The sequence below is a fragment of the Tinamus guttatus genome, unplaced genomic scaffold, assembly GCF_059628265.1.
Source record: "Tinamus guttatus ecotype Peru unplaced genomic scaffold, ASM5962826v1 Tinamus_guttatus_pri_ptg000287l, whole genome shotgun sequence".
In the NCBI taxonomy this organism is placed as follows: domain Eukaryota; kingdom Metazoa; phylum Chordata; class Aves; order Tinamiformes; family Tinamidae; genus Tinamus; species Tinamus guttatus.
Genome location: NW_028288821.1, coordinates 3,481,929 through 3,495,786, shown reverse-complemented (window position 1 = coordinate 3,495,786; position 13,858 = coordinate 3,481,929). Strand labels below are relative to the sequence as shown.

At 46.0% G+C, this 13,858-nt stretch overlaps 1 protein-coding gene across 1 annotated transcript in view; it reads left to right on the top strand.

The window, feature by feature from the left end:
• The first annotated feature begins 492 nt into the window (after positions 1 to 492).
• The window catches only part of ZNF185 (zinc finger protein 185 with LIM domain), a 29,039-nt gene continuing 15,673 nt past the window's right edge, over positions 493 to 13,858 (top strand). Inside the window, exons 1-12 of the mRNA XM_088527634.1 lie at positions 493 to 532; positions 2,199 to 2,337; positions 2,936 to 2,998; positions 4,520 to 4,558; positions 5,173 to 5,247; positions 6,077 to 6,151; positions 6,773 to 6,853; positions 7,624 to 7,707; positions 8,859 to 8,897; positions 9,543 to 9,626; positions 11,912 to 11,992; positions 12,447 to 12,515. Coding sequence (XP_088383760.1) covers positions 508 to 532; positions 2,199 to 2,337; positions 2,936 to 2,998; positions 4,520 to 4,558; positions 5,173 to 5,247; positions 6,077 to 6,151; positions 6,773 to 6,853; positions 7,624 to 7,707; positions 8,859 to 8,897; positions 9,543 to 9,626; positions 11,912 to 11,992; positions 12,447 to 12,515 — 854 coding nt within the window. The 5' untranslated portion in view covers positions 493 to 507. The remainder of the gene's footprint in view (positions 533 to 2,198; positions 2,338 to 2,935; positions 2,999 to 4,519; positions 4,559 to 5,172; positions 5,248 to 6,076; positions 6,152 to 6,772; positions 6,854 to 7,623; positions 7,708 to 8,858; positions 8,898 to 9,542; positions 9,627 to 11,911; positions 11,993 to 12,446; positions 12,516 to 13,858) is intronic.

The window sequence follows — 13,858 nt, the reverse complement described above, 5'->3', positions numbered from 1 at the left end:
GGAGCCCTGGAGAGGAGCTGAGGCAAAAGCTAGTGGCTGTGTGAGTTGTGAGCACCGCTCAGAGACAAGCAAGGATGAAAGATGGTTTGGGGCCAACACTGGTGCAGCCTCAGCTGTTTTATAGACTGCAAAAGGCATCGTGCTGTCTGTCCGGTCGGGGTGGCTTGGGCACCTTTGCTAAGGTGCAGCGTCCTTGCTTCCCTTCCAGACCTGGAAGGACACATCTGCCATGACCTGTCTGGATTTGCAGATAAGAACGTGTTCCTGTGATTTCACCTGTCTCTTGGCACTGAAACAACAACCCCAGAAAGTACAAGCTGGGGGAGAAATCGCGGCTCCCTGTGTCTATGCCCTTCTGCTAACTTCTGTGGCTGTGACATTGTTGTGCTGTTCCCCTCTCCCATGGCCTCAAAGATGTTGAGAGCTACTAATTTCTTCCCTTTCCGTTTCTTCCAAGGGCCTGTTGTCTTCTAACCAGAACTGAAGGAGAAGGCACTTCCAAGAGCCATGATGTCCCTGGGTGTCAGCAAAGGTAATCCTGTTCCCTGCTCCTACCTACTGGGGATTCTTGCTCTTCCATAGGCTTTCTCTTGTTTTCCTTGCTCGGTTGTATCAACTACATCCTCTCAGCTCAGCTCCTCCAGTGCAGCATGTTCAAGGGATAAAGACACCTCTTCCTTGTCAGAACCTGCTCGAGGGACAGCTCCAGAATTATGTACACTTGGCTAGAATTTCATTATCCACAAAGATACAAAGAACTAGAGTGCTTACAACCTGGCTGACGTTTGGAGATGAGTGTAAGGAATGTGCTACCATATTCTTTTCTTTTCAATGTCCTCCTTAAAGTCCTTCTTCTCTGAAATGTCTGCTGAAAATACAATAGCAATTAGGTGCCACTGAAGTGATTGACCCAGATGACTTCTCCATACCCTGTCTATGCATATCATATTCCCATCTCTTCTACAGGTAAAATATAAGGTCTCTGCAGTGGACACCATCCTTGTTCAGCTTGTTACCTTCACATGGCATTGACAAGAGTGTTTTATTAATAATGCAACCTTAATACACTTTATTATCAAAAGCCTTATGTTCTCAGCCCCTAGTAGTTGTTTTCAAAATGGTAAGAGATGGAAGACAGTTAGAAACACCTGGAGAAGGAGATATCCTCATCTGGTCTTCATCTTAATTTTCTCATGGGAAAATAGCTATTTCCAAAACAAGAAAAAAGCTGGAAGGGGAATTTCTTAGTTGAAATACTGTTTATTCTATCCAGCTGCACTCAGCTTGATCAAACCCATGTCATACAGGAGGACCTCAGTAGGATACACCTTCCTCACTGTCACTGTCCTTTCGTACTGCTATAATCCTTTTTGGCCCCAGTGCTCCTCCTTATTAACCTGTGCTGCCTTTTTTTCACTTGATCTTTGTACTGTTGAGAGGATTTAGCATTTCCTTGTATATAAAAATTCTATTTTAAGTGCCATTGCTGACTTTCCTTCAGAGAATGTAGTTATGTCTGAGCGGATCCATGGAAGAGAATGGGAATGAGGGCCGAGTTGCTGTTTGACATAGCCAGCCTGAAGGAGAGAGCATAGAATACAGAACATTTTGAGATTTGGGTTCTTGGAGAAATGTGGGTTTGAAACTGCACTTGGCAATGGAAATGTGGAAATGGGCAACCAAAGTGTGTGTGTCTTGCAAGCCTGACAGGACACAAGACAAAGCTGAGTGTGGTGTGTTTGCATCCAAACCTTGCTACTTCATGCACCATAAGTAACATCCTCTCCAGCAAACCAGAAAGCTGATCTGATGGGAATGCCAGAGGAAACACACTGCTTTTTAAAAGTGTGATTAGACCACCCACTACTATGTGTCTTTGGTCTTCCTGAAAGAAATCGATCCATTAATATTAAACAGTCCACTGAAAAGGGGGAAAAAAAAAACGCAGTTGTACAGATCTCTGTAGAAGAGGCATTAAGGAAGCAAGGGTAAATTGATCATGAAGTGTAGATGACAACTTGTTTCCATCAGAAGTAGCAAAAGATTTGTTCAGTGCTTTGATCTCTGCAACTGAAAGGAAATCTGTGTTCCTGCTGTCTCAGATTGCCCTTAGCTCACCTGCAGCACTGTGACTTCTTGCCTTTTCTCAGTGACCTCTTCTGCTCTCTCCTTTCCTTCCTTTCCTTTGCCTCTCCTAGGTCGAGTGATCCCACCTACAGATGAGGACCGCAGGAGGATCATAAGGCAGATGAAGGTTCGTACCACTCTGAAAGGAGATCAGAGCTGGATCCACCACCAGAACTCAGATTCTGAAGAGGAGAAGAAGAGCAGCCCCCTGTAAGTATGGCCACCAAGAAATGCTCTTCCTCTCCCTTCCTTTTCCCTCATCTGCCTCTCATGGGCACTCTGTTCTGCAGTCTGTGGGGGTGGCATGATTTGGAGTTCCCATGATGATGTGAAACGCCAGTGCTGAAGGGATGCAGTGTTCCTGTTTATTTGCAATGTTCCTGTTTATTTTTGATAAATACACACTGAAACATTAAGATATGGCCTTTTCTGGGAGCTGCAAATCCAACAGCACAGGCAGATCTGAGGTCTCAGGAGAACTTCTGAGATGCGTGAAGTCAGATTCTGTTTCACAGTCTCTGGAGTGACTGGAGGAAAAAAAAAAAAAAGCAGGGGGGAGAGGCAGAATTTCCTTTGATGGGAGGGACTTTCTAAGTGACCTAAAGCAGCCTGGTCTGCATCTCCCCCTGCAGCTCACAGGGGTATGGCAGGCAGCTGCCCCTGCACCAGGGAAAGCCCAAATTGCTCTTCTCCCAGCCACTCTCTCTCTCTCAAAAACAAACAAACAAACAAAACCATTACTGCCATGTTTGGCAAGTCTAATGAAGATCAAAAGTTGATTATGTGGTTGTGTTTTCTGTTTACTCAGGCCTGGACGGGCTGACGGGGGATCTTCAGGCTCAGCACCTATTGTTGCACCCCAGAATGACAGGTAATTTGGAGGACTCTTTCTGTCACTTCCCTTCTGCATTACCTCATGGGATCAGTTATGTTTTTACTGTTTCTCCCCATGTGTATGGTGTTTTTTCACCTCCTAATACCCTCTTGCTGCTGTGATTGTGTTGAAACACACAGTCCCCAAGGAAAGCCTGCTTTGCTCAGTACAATGTCTTACAAATTCTCACCTCATACCAAGCATGGCTCACCTCCTACAAACTCTGGATGGATGGATGGATGAATGGATGGATAAAGACTTAGATGGATGAAGAGATGGAGGAATGGGTGGATGGATGTCCTTGAGGCAGATGAATGGATGCTATCAAGGCTGTGATTCCATGAGATTCCCACTGCATGTTGGCTCCTGTACTGATATGATATGTCCTTAACCTCGGAGCTCCTCATAGCAAGAGAAACCTTGTATGGGAGTCCAGTGGTGCTTCAGGTGCAGGGCGAAACACCCCTTCAGAGACCCAAGAGCTTGTAGTAAAATTGTTGGGAAGGGCTTAGCCCTGCGTGTGAGCTCCTTGCTGGCTGCAGTGTTGTTACTGGGAAAGCTTTGCTCTCTCCCCGTACAGTTTCCTGCTTACTCTCCCGTTCACTGTGCCAGCTCTTGCCATTTCTTGCCTCAATTAGGGCAGTTTCCCTGGCATGCCCTGCCCTTTCTGCCTCTCTCTGCAGCATTGTGCTTATTGGTGTGCTTATTAACGCTAACAGAGACACTGGTGACGTGAGAAGTGTGACATTTAAGGGGCCTCTTCCCCTGGCACAAATGTTTGAGGGACTGAAGTCAGCACCAACAAATGACCAGGAGTCCAGGATACTCTGGGTCTGTCCATGCTCCAAAGCAAGCACAGGCATTAGTATGCAAGGCTGGGCAGCTGCTCAGCCTCCCTGCAGCTCTCAGCCAGAGTGCAGTGCTCGGGGAACTGCCAGCAAGTGGGGCTGCAGTTGGCTACGTCCTGCTGGTGCCTGCTCAGAGGCCACTGCAGGAGCAAGAGCCTGGGGTGGTGCCTAGCACTCATCGTGCTCCAGCTCTTCCCATTCTGAGATTTCCAGAGCTAGGCTATGCTGGCAGTGAGTTTGCATTTCTGCTTCTGCAATAGGAGAAAGACTAATCTGAGCTTGACAATCACCTCAGATACACAGTGTGAGCAATGCATTCCTGCCCTCCTGCTAAGGTCTGGCATCGTGACTGGCCCTGCTTTGAGCGGGAGGTTAGGCCAGATATCTCCTGAGTTTACTTAAAGCCTGATTTATCCTACGATCTTAGGGGCACCCAGACAGACACATAACAGAGGGGAAGGATCCACGCAGGGCTAATGGGAGGCTGTGGTTGCCCAGTTTGATGGGAACCTCGTCCTTGAGGTCTTTTTTCTTGAAGTATCTGGGCTATCACCCGAGGCTTTTTTGGTAGCCATGTGTCCTGTGAACATTGCTTCTAGTACTGGTGCTGCTGCTGCTGTTATTTCTTTCCTGTGTGTTCACAATTCACTGGTGTCTGTTTCTTGCACAGGTCTCCTGCTGCCAAACCTCAGTCTGGTTACCTCATCAGGTTGGTATACAGAATTGCAAGAAGCACTTGGACTACAGGAGAAGGAAACTGGATCAGGAGGAGCAAATATGAGGAACAGTGCTCTCTACAGCTCTCTCTTAGCCAGAAATGTGGTGATGCTCAAGGAGTTGTTTGAAAAAATATTTTTGGGTATCATGTATTCCAGCTACTTTTCTGGTGATGTTAACAGAAAATCAGATCTCTGAATAATACAGTTGCCACACATGGGAGGATGAGTGTGTTTCTTTTGATCACCACTGCGCTGGTGATGGGGCTTGGGTGGTTCAGCTTCCTCTGACATGTTAGTAATTGCCCACAGAGAATCTGATGCCTCCCCGATTCCAAGCGGATTGGCAAGCCCTGTGATGCCATACCCAAACCTGCTTGGGAGCAGATTTTACAGTGTTGTTAAGGGCTTAGGAGTAGGGAAGCAGGGATTTTTCTCAGGATGACTCTTCCAAGGAAGCTAATACTAATTCTTTGTGTTCTGAGCAGCTTGCTCCCAGCAGGGCACACAGATGCTCTTTGGCCAAAGAATGGTGCATGTCTTGTCTCTCCTAGCTGTGGTTCCAAACTCCCCTGCAACACATTTAGCATGTCTCTTTTCTCTCCAGGGGAGTGTTCACAAGGACCATTGATAAAACTCCTTCCTCCCCAGATTCTGCGTCTTCCAAAGAAACACAGAAAAGGTTTGTATGTCTTCATGTTCTTCATGAAACTGAGCTTTCAAATGCTGTATGTCTGTCTTACCTTGGCCGGTGCTTGTGGGATCCCACTGAACTCCTCTAAATCCCGACTAAACCCTGGAAGATGGGGCTGTTAAACAACCCTCTCCACTAAGATTATCCACTAAAGAGATATGGCATCAAACTCTCTACTTCCTCCATCAATACATGGAGGACAGATGACTGTAAAATTACTCTCAAATTTAGGTTTAATTTGGCAAGTAGTTTTGGGTGGGAGACCACTCCAAAAGAATCCTTGCAAGGCTGGAACGCTTTGTTTTGATGTTTCTAATGTCAGTTGTTTAGAAACCCACCTTGTAATGAGAGGCACTTGCATTTAATGTTAAAAAGTGAGATCTAAGCACAGCTGCACTCTCAGCAGATGCTTTGTTGCAGTTCAAGTTAAACTTTTGGAAACCATGTGTTTCTTCCTGTTTTGATTCAGCTGGGGAGAAGCTTAATGCCACAGGGTGTCTTCCTCCCTAGGGAGGGCTGATCCTGTGTCCTGTGTCGAAGCAGCACTGGGTGTAGCAGGGTATGCCCATACTGGCTCTGACACCTTTCAGTGGCCCTGGGGAAACAAAGCAGACCTCAAATGCTAGTCCAAGTCTGTGGAAAGAAGACAAATGTTGCCCTTTCGTTAAATAGCATTCTCTGAATACAGAGATTGAATCTTTGTGATCACTGTGTTTTTCCTCGTCTTATGAAGCATGAATCTCTCTATGGGAAAGGGTAGTAGAGGGTAAGAGCTTAGGAGGGTCACATTAACACATGTGGTTTGTGCTGTGTGCAGCACTGCAGTGAAGGGATCCAGCCAGTGCCGTTCTTCCTCTGGCTACAGGATGACAACGGAGGATTACAAGAAACTGTGAGTATTCTCTGTCCATGCACTGAGCAATGCTGCAGGAGAGCAGCGGCACTAGAACCTCAGAGATGAAGCCAGCTGCATGTGGATGCCCAGCCAGGCTGATCAGCCAAACACTGTAGAGCTTTCACTTAAAAGTGAATCCTTTCCTGGCACTATCTCCAGGCCTGACTGGGCCATGACGCATTCCTTGGCCTGATAGTGGTCTTTGTGTGGACCAAATTTTACTACTTGATCTTAACTAAGGCAGAAACCAGAGGACACAGCTTAGGGGCTTCAGAGTTTCTGAATCCAGGAAGAAGTAGAGACCTTCTGGCATTTTATACACTGCTTTTCATATCAAAGACTGCTTGCACCATTGAAGTGCAGCTGAGCACTTAATGTCAACCTCCTTCTAGGCTTAATGCTTGCAATAAGAAAACAAAGTCCTTTGCGGACATGTGTACCCCAAAACACATGAAAAACACAAGGGTCTTTCCCACTCCTGTGTGACACTTCCTGTGCCTGAACCCATTTCTACAAGGCCTGCCTTTGGATTAGTTAGGGTTGTATTTGTGCTGCCTCTTAAGCAATCTTTAGAGACAGTTCCCTTACTCTGTTCTTCCCTTCCCTTTCATATTTCAGAGCTCCATATAATGTCAAACAAAGGTCAGTGGACTTGGATGAGGAGGATGTCCCTTTTACTCCAGATGAACATAAAAAGAGGTACGCCTTGAAGGGGGCCACTGTTTTCTTGCAGGGACAGTGGCAAGTGGACTTACTTCAGTTTAACTATTCATTACTGGGAGGGTCATTTTGATGACGTTTACAGCTGACCCATTAGGGCTGATTGCAATATAATAATAATAAGCAGGCATTTCTACAGAGAGCGCATCTATGCCTGCAGGCGGCTGTGCTCCCAGCAAAATATAATTAAAAGCCTGACGTGATTCAACCTGACAGCACAGCCCAATTAATTTGGCAGCTGGGGCTGGGTTGTGGAATCCATCAAGTATATCCTGTCTATGTGAAAAGATAGAAGCATGCGAGTAGTCCAGCAGTAAATAGAGAAGTCCAGCTCCCAGAGTCTACACAGGCACTTTCGAGCCTGGACCTTCATCTAAATCTGGATCTAGACTGGTCTCTCATTCTCACATCAGGAGAAGGATGTGTATTTCGCACGTGACAGCAACTCAGGCATCCAGGTCTTGAGAAGGGGAACTCTCTCTGTGCTCCTGGAGGAGGAAAGACTTTAACACTTTGCATCTATGAGAGAGCATTGTGGCTCAGAAGAGCATGATCTGTGCTTGGGAAAAAGATAAGACGTTGTTACTCATCCTAGCCCTTGACTGGATTTCATAATCTTTCCAGAGCATGGGAACTCTGTCAAAGTCAGCACAAGTCTCCCCTGGGTTCTTCACCTATAGCCACTTCAGATCCACACTGGGCAGCTACTATTAGCAGGAGCAGAATGTGACTCCTTCCTTCCCTTCCAGGACAGAGGCGGCCTACAGTGTCCTGAGGCGCACGGCGAGCAGGGAACGGGCTTACGTCCTCTCGGCAGCCAAGAAAAGCAATGGGTGAGTCTTCATGTGTCCTCTTCTCTGGGGACAGAAAGCAGAGAAGAGGCTGTGAGCATGGTCTCACAAGGATGGTGACCTGATCCAAAGACTCACTGAAGGCAATGTGCATCTCTCCACTGAGTGGCGAAGATTTAGCTGCCAGCTATCTAGAAGTACCAAGGAGATTCACTTGTTTCTCCAGAATGAGACAAATCTGTCTGTCCTACAGAGAGGGATGACATTACAGGAAGAGAAAAAAAAAAAACATAATTTTCCCCTGTTCTTTAGAACCAACAACTAAGACCCAAATTTTCAGACTCAGTTCTTAGTATTCCTCCTCTACCCAGTTTCATTGCGGGAAGCAGTGGAATGGAAAGGGCAATCCATAAAAAAATAGATTGCTGTAAGAAATTGCACCCGGTTTTGATCAACTTTTTGGGACTGAGTCTATCTTTATCCTATGTTTGAGCAATGCCTTTAATGACAAGATCCTGATATTACTTATATCTCCAAAGTAATTCTGTAAAAAACCTTAAGAGGAAAGTGTACAAGTGTGTGTGGGAGCTCCTGGTGTCTGAGGCTCTTTTGTCCATCTCTTTTCTGGGAGGAGAAATGCAAATTTCCGAGATCTTTGCTCTCCCAGGAACTGTTATGATGAGCTTTCTGCAGCTCCCTTTGTGTGAATCCTTTTTCTCCTGACACAAACAGGCTCCAGGAGGTTGCTAGTGCACGGGAAAGCAGGGAGGGGATATGGCTGCAATAATCAACAGTGTCCAGAATGAAACAAGTTCTTGGGCAGGATTCATGAGGGCGCTAAGAAGAGAGCTTTCACTGGCTACTAGTTTCTCTGATGCATGGAGGATGTTGGACTGAGTAGGGAGGTATATGTGTGTGCAAGGATACAAACAACCGTCAAGAAGGTGTAAATCAGAAAAGCCTTTTGGGGAAACTCCTTTATTTCACATTATAACTTGCCACTCTTCCTATGCTTAATTTATCTGCGCTATAATTCGCTCAACTTTAAAGCATCCAATCACAGTCAATGTTGCCCTAATGGCACTATGTGATCCCTAATACTTTGCACTAAATGAATCAGTAGCTGCCTCTGCCCAAGACCCGACTTTGCCTCCGAAGTTTTTTCCAACCTTTATCTTGTGCTTCCTTTGCAGCAGCCCAACACAAGAATTCCCACCCTTGTTTGCCAAGAGGTAGGTCACTGATCCAGCTCTGGAAATGCTGCCAGGGCTGTGTGACTGTGTACATGGATACAAGCAGGGATACTGTTAAATGCTGGGACAGGAGGTTCCCTGGTGTTTCAAAATGGAGGAGGGATAGTTAGCTGAAAAGTGGGATGTTTTGGGGCAAATGATGCTGGTGTTTGAGAGTTCACAGTGTCATAAGTACTGAGACTAAAACATGGATATTACTTGGGTTATTGTCAACCTAAAGCAAGGAGTGATTGCCTGGACTCATTCACTGCCTTTCTTCTAGGGGAGGGAGAAGTGCACCCTGCAGTGCCAATATTCTTCAGGCATTTAAATTCTAAATGAGTCAGTACAATAGGGAAATGATGCCCAGGGCATTCTCTGAAACTTAGCCTCAGCTGATGCCATTTGTAAAGTGACTGGCAGACAGAAAACTGTCATTGACTTGGGCTGAAGGTCTCAATTCAGCCAGTTGAGATACTCACCACTTAAAGAGTATGTGGAGCACAAGCAATGGGAAAAAATTCCCCCAAGGGAAACAGAGGAAGCCCTTAGCTTAAGGGAAAGCTGAAATAAACTGCTTGGATTAGTTGGCAATGGGGAATAGGAAGCCATGTGATATTTTTCTATCTGTTTGCTATCTGAAAGAATTGAGATAGAAGAAGAAGAAGGACAGCAGAGGAGGAGTTCCACCGTGTCCGATTCATGCAAGTTTACACCAGATGGCAACAGGTACTGGCCTCATCCTGGAGTAATGTGCTGACCGTCTCTGATATTAGGGTCCACTGACTTGCCATCTTTACAACTACTGCATTTGACTGCAAGGCTGCCAGGGGAACACAGCTGGGGACTGAGGTTTCTCAAAAGAGACTTCCTTTGAGACTCTGTTTGCCTCTGCCTTGCAAAAAGGGAAGGACCCAACATGAAACCCGAGGTGAACTAACTCAGGTAAACAAAGGGGGAGACCTGATGACAAGGTCAGAGGATCTGAAGGTGCCTAAATGACAGCCCTGGAAAGTGACAGCCTGCATTTAACTGCAGGCCAGCTCTGGCATAAATTCCATGGTGTAAACCTGCCACAGAGCCCTGCTGCAGATCTGAAGGCTTAGGGGTGCTCACACTCCGTGGCCCGAATCAGTCCTGCATTTACAGGGTGCTCATATGCCACAGAAATGAGCCTGGCACCAGTCCTGGAAAAGGAGCCCACAGCAGGAGTCAGGGCAGGTTCTGGCGAGATCACATCCCCAGCAAGCAGCCATCAGATAGTGAGGTTCTCTTTTACTAGCAACCTTGGCTGCACAAACTGACCCCATCTTCTGGGCATGAAAGACTCAATATCTCGTTATTTCCAGTCCCCTGTGCCAACTCACAGCTTTTGTTAGACTTAAGATTTGATTATTCTGCTGTGATAGCAAGAGATAGGTGTGACTGGAGAGATTCATTATCTTTAAATTGATCTTTGCTCTGGCAGTAAACATTAGCCTCATTTCCAGCCACCAAGCCATTCTAAAGGCAACATGTAAGCCGAGGGGTGCAGACCTGTGCAGAACTGTGGCACGTGAGACCTGGGGACAGGCTGTGTCTGATGTAAAGGAAAAGCAGTGACCTCCTCTTCTAGTCCATGCTGGTCTGGAATCTCTGCCATGTGGAGTGGGGCTGAGCGAGACTGATGTGAAGGCGGAAATGTCTGCCATAGGAGGGGGAATCCTGCTCGGTTTTCAAGTGGATTCATTTAATTTGGGATTCTGCTCTCTCCTCCCGCTCAGAGCGGTGGCTCAGTGCCAGGCAGCAGCTTCTGGCTTCTCTGCCACACGGGTCCTTAGTGGCCCAGCAGGGAGTCCGGTAGATGAGGCCTTTCGCTCCGCGCGCTTTGTTTGCGGGATGAAGGCGCTGCCACATGAATTTCCACTGCAGTTTTGTGCTGTTGTGGTACAGGTCTGAGGCACAGCAGGGAAGCAGTTGCCCTCCCTCCTTCCCTCCCACATTACACATATGAACACAGTGAGAACAATTTTGTGAATAGGCTGAAATTTAATCTGTGCGTTTGGGGAAGCTAAGCTGTCTTACAGTGCAAACGCAAATGTTGGGGAGAGGAACAACCACAGCTGTGTTAAATAGAAAATGCTGGTTTCTGTTGATGAAGCATCTCAGTAGAAAGGCTTGTCATGCCTGTGCAGCTCTGGTGTGGATCCTTAGGCAGCAGGGTCTGACCAGGAGGCAGACGCCAGAGCTGTGGTGGGTCCCCACAGGAGGATGCAACAAAAAAGTCTTCTGTTTTTCATGCTTTCTTACCTTTGGGTAGTTTTGTTAGTATTAAGGGAAGAAACACAGTTGCATCTTCCCAGAATGAGCAAAGAACAAAAGCAATGTCTCCCACCAGGTGTTTCAGCACAGCTGGCATATCTTGAATACAGCCCCAAGTGTAACTGGAAGAGACTTCTGTGAGCGCTGCCTTGGATGGTGAAGTGCCACAAAGTTGTCAGCCTCGTACATACAACACTTCTTAGACACAGGCAGACATTTTAAAAAGCTCTCATGTCTGGAATCACATATGTCCTACAATGATCCGACAACAGCCTAATAGAAGTGGTCAAAACCTGATAGGAATTTCCAAGGAGGAGGGAAACCCCAAACCACTGAGCTCTTTCTCAACAGTTTTGTAGAGTAGAATTGTTTTCAGGTTTTCAGTTGTTTTCAGCTTTTTTTTGTTTGTCTGAATTCCTGACTATGGTATAAAAAATGTTGGAATTTTTTTTTTCTGCAGCACTGAAAAATGGTGCTTTAGTCACTAATTTTGTGTTGTTATTTTTCCTCTCTGCATCTCATTGGCAGAGGGTGGTAATATCAGTGTGTTAATTTTTTTTAAAAAAAATGCTTACAATAAAGATTACTTTAGTGAAAGTGAATGTACTGCAAGTGAATGTATTTCAGTGTATTTTCAGTGCTTTGGCCAGATTCAATGGGAAGCCAGCTTGCTCAGGAATGACAGTTTTATTTTACTTTTCCGTGTCTTGCAGCACTGAAATGGGTAGTAGGAGCCAAACGACCACATCCTTGAGTGAAACATCAGAGAAAATCTCCACTCATCCTGAAATCAGGTGGGTCTGCTGGCTCTGTATCTTCCTAAAGCTCCCAAAATGATAGCAACAGAGATGTTGCACTGGCAAGTTCGGCTCTGCTTTGTTTTATTTGCTCGACACACAGGATCATTCTGGACACTGCAGTTCCAGAACAATAAACACTATAGCATGGGGATGCTAAGAAAGCAGCACTCTACAAAACCATTAGCAATCTGGGAGGAAATATACCCAGCTGGAAGCTATGGGCCTCCCACAGCTCAAACATCACCACATTCTTCCTGATCAGAATATGAGCACAGAAGCTGCAGTTTTCTACCCACTAGACTCTTCAAGCTTTTGTTTTAATCCAGTCTCTGCACTGCATATATCACACTTTCAACAAGCACCTTGCCTTATACTTCCTTTGCCCCAAATAGTGTCCCCACATCTCTCCTACATCTTTCCTACCTAATCATTTCTGTTTTGCTTGCAGAAATGGTGAAAACAGACAGACCGCTAATGGGAATTTCTCCTCTGAAATTGGATCACAGCATGAGGACAGGTAGGTAATCGAGAAAGGCTCATCTGTGCTGCTGAGCATAAAGCATAGCCCCCTTTTTCTTTTTTCTCAAAAATGTTACATACCTGCTAGTGCTCTCAAGCAGATGGGATCTCTCCAGTCATGGTCCTGGGCCCCTCTCCAAGAGTATCATCTGCTGGCTGGGCTGCAGCTTGACAGGTTGCTATCGCTCCTTCACCTCCCCCAGGGCTTCGCCGCCCTGGCACAGTCCCTAAGGAAACTTTGCACAGGCACTTCTGGGATGTGATTCAGCCCACATATCCACACTACTCGTGGAGATGGTTCTCTCTCTCTATTGACCTTGGGAGTGGAGAGCAGCATTTGCAGGGTGCGTGGTCTCCCAGCTTAGATAGCTTCATGAAGTAACAGCAGATATGCTAAAGACCCTTGCACTCTTTTGGTGTACATGGGAAATGTGCACATACACCAAGCCTGGGTGCTGCTGGCTGGTCTAGATTTGCATACACTCTGGTGTCCTATATGGCGTCACTTGGTTATCCCATTTCCTTTGAGAGAGAGGTTGTTCCTCTCTGTGGAAGAGCACTTCGTTTAGGGACCAAACAGTGTTGCAGTTAGCTAGTTCTACCCAAGGGAGTGTTGCTTCTGCCTTTACAGATGCCTCTGAATTTAGTCTTGGCAATATCTTCTAGCCATACTGAGAAAAATCACTCCCTACTTGCATGCTTATGCCTTGTAATCTCTATTTGCTGGACTGTACACAGAAGTCTGTTTCAGATTTCTGAAATATATCCCGTGTTAGCAGGACTCTTCATTCTCGGTGTTATCACTCAGTATTTTTGGCTGTGCCTAAAATGGAGCAAGCCAGGTTGTCCATCTGTCCTCACCTCTCACTGAGTTGGGCTTAAGTAGCTGTAGAAGGTTTGGATTTACCAGTGAATTTCTCTAGCATGTACAGTCGTGTGTGACACACTTTTTTTTTCAATGATAAGAAATAGAAAGCTAGACACATTCCCTAAAGCTGAAGAAATGTTCTTAGTCTGAAGCAAAGTCTAGAGCCCTGAAGAAAAGGTAGAAGCTGTTGTCTGTAGAAGATGACTGTTGTCATTCTGCCAAGGTCTAAATATAAATAGGATGTAAAAGATAAATATATCTTTTTATATCATTATGGGGAAGGCCTGATTATAAGGCACTCATTGTGGTTAAGGGTCATTTAGATCACATGGCTGCTCCTAATTGTGAGTTAGTCTCCCAGAGAAATGAGAGGATGCCTTATTATTTAAGCCAGTTAAAACTGGAGAGACATAACTGGCAGGGAAGGAGACAGATCTCAGACACACATCCCAATAAGTCTTGGGAATGAACGA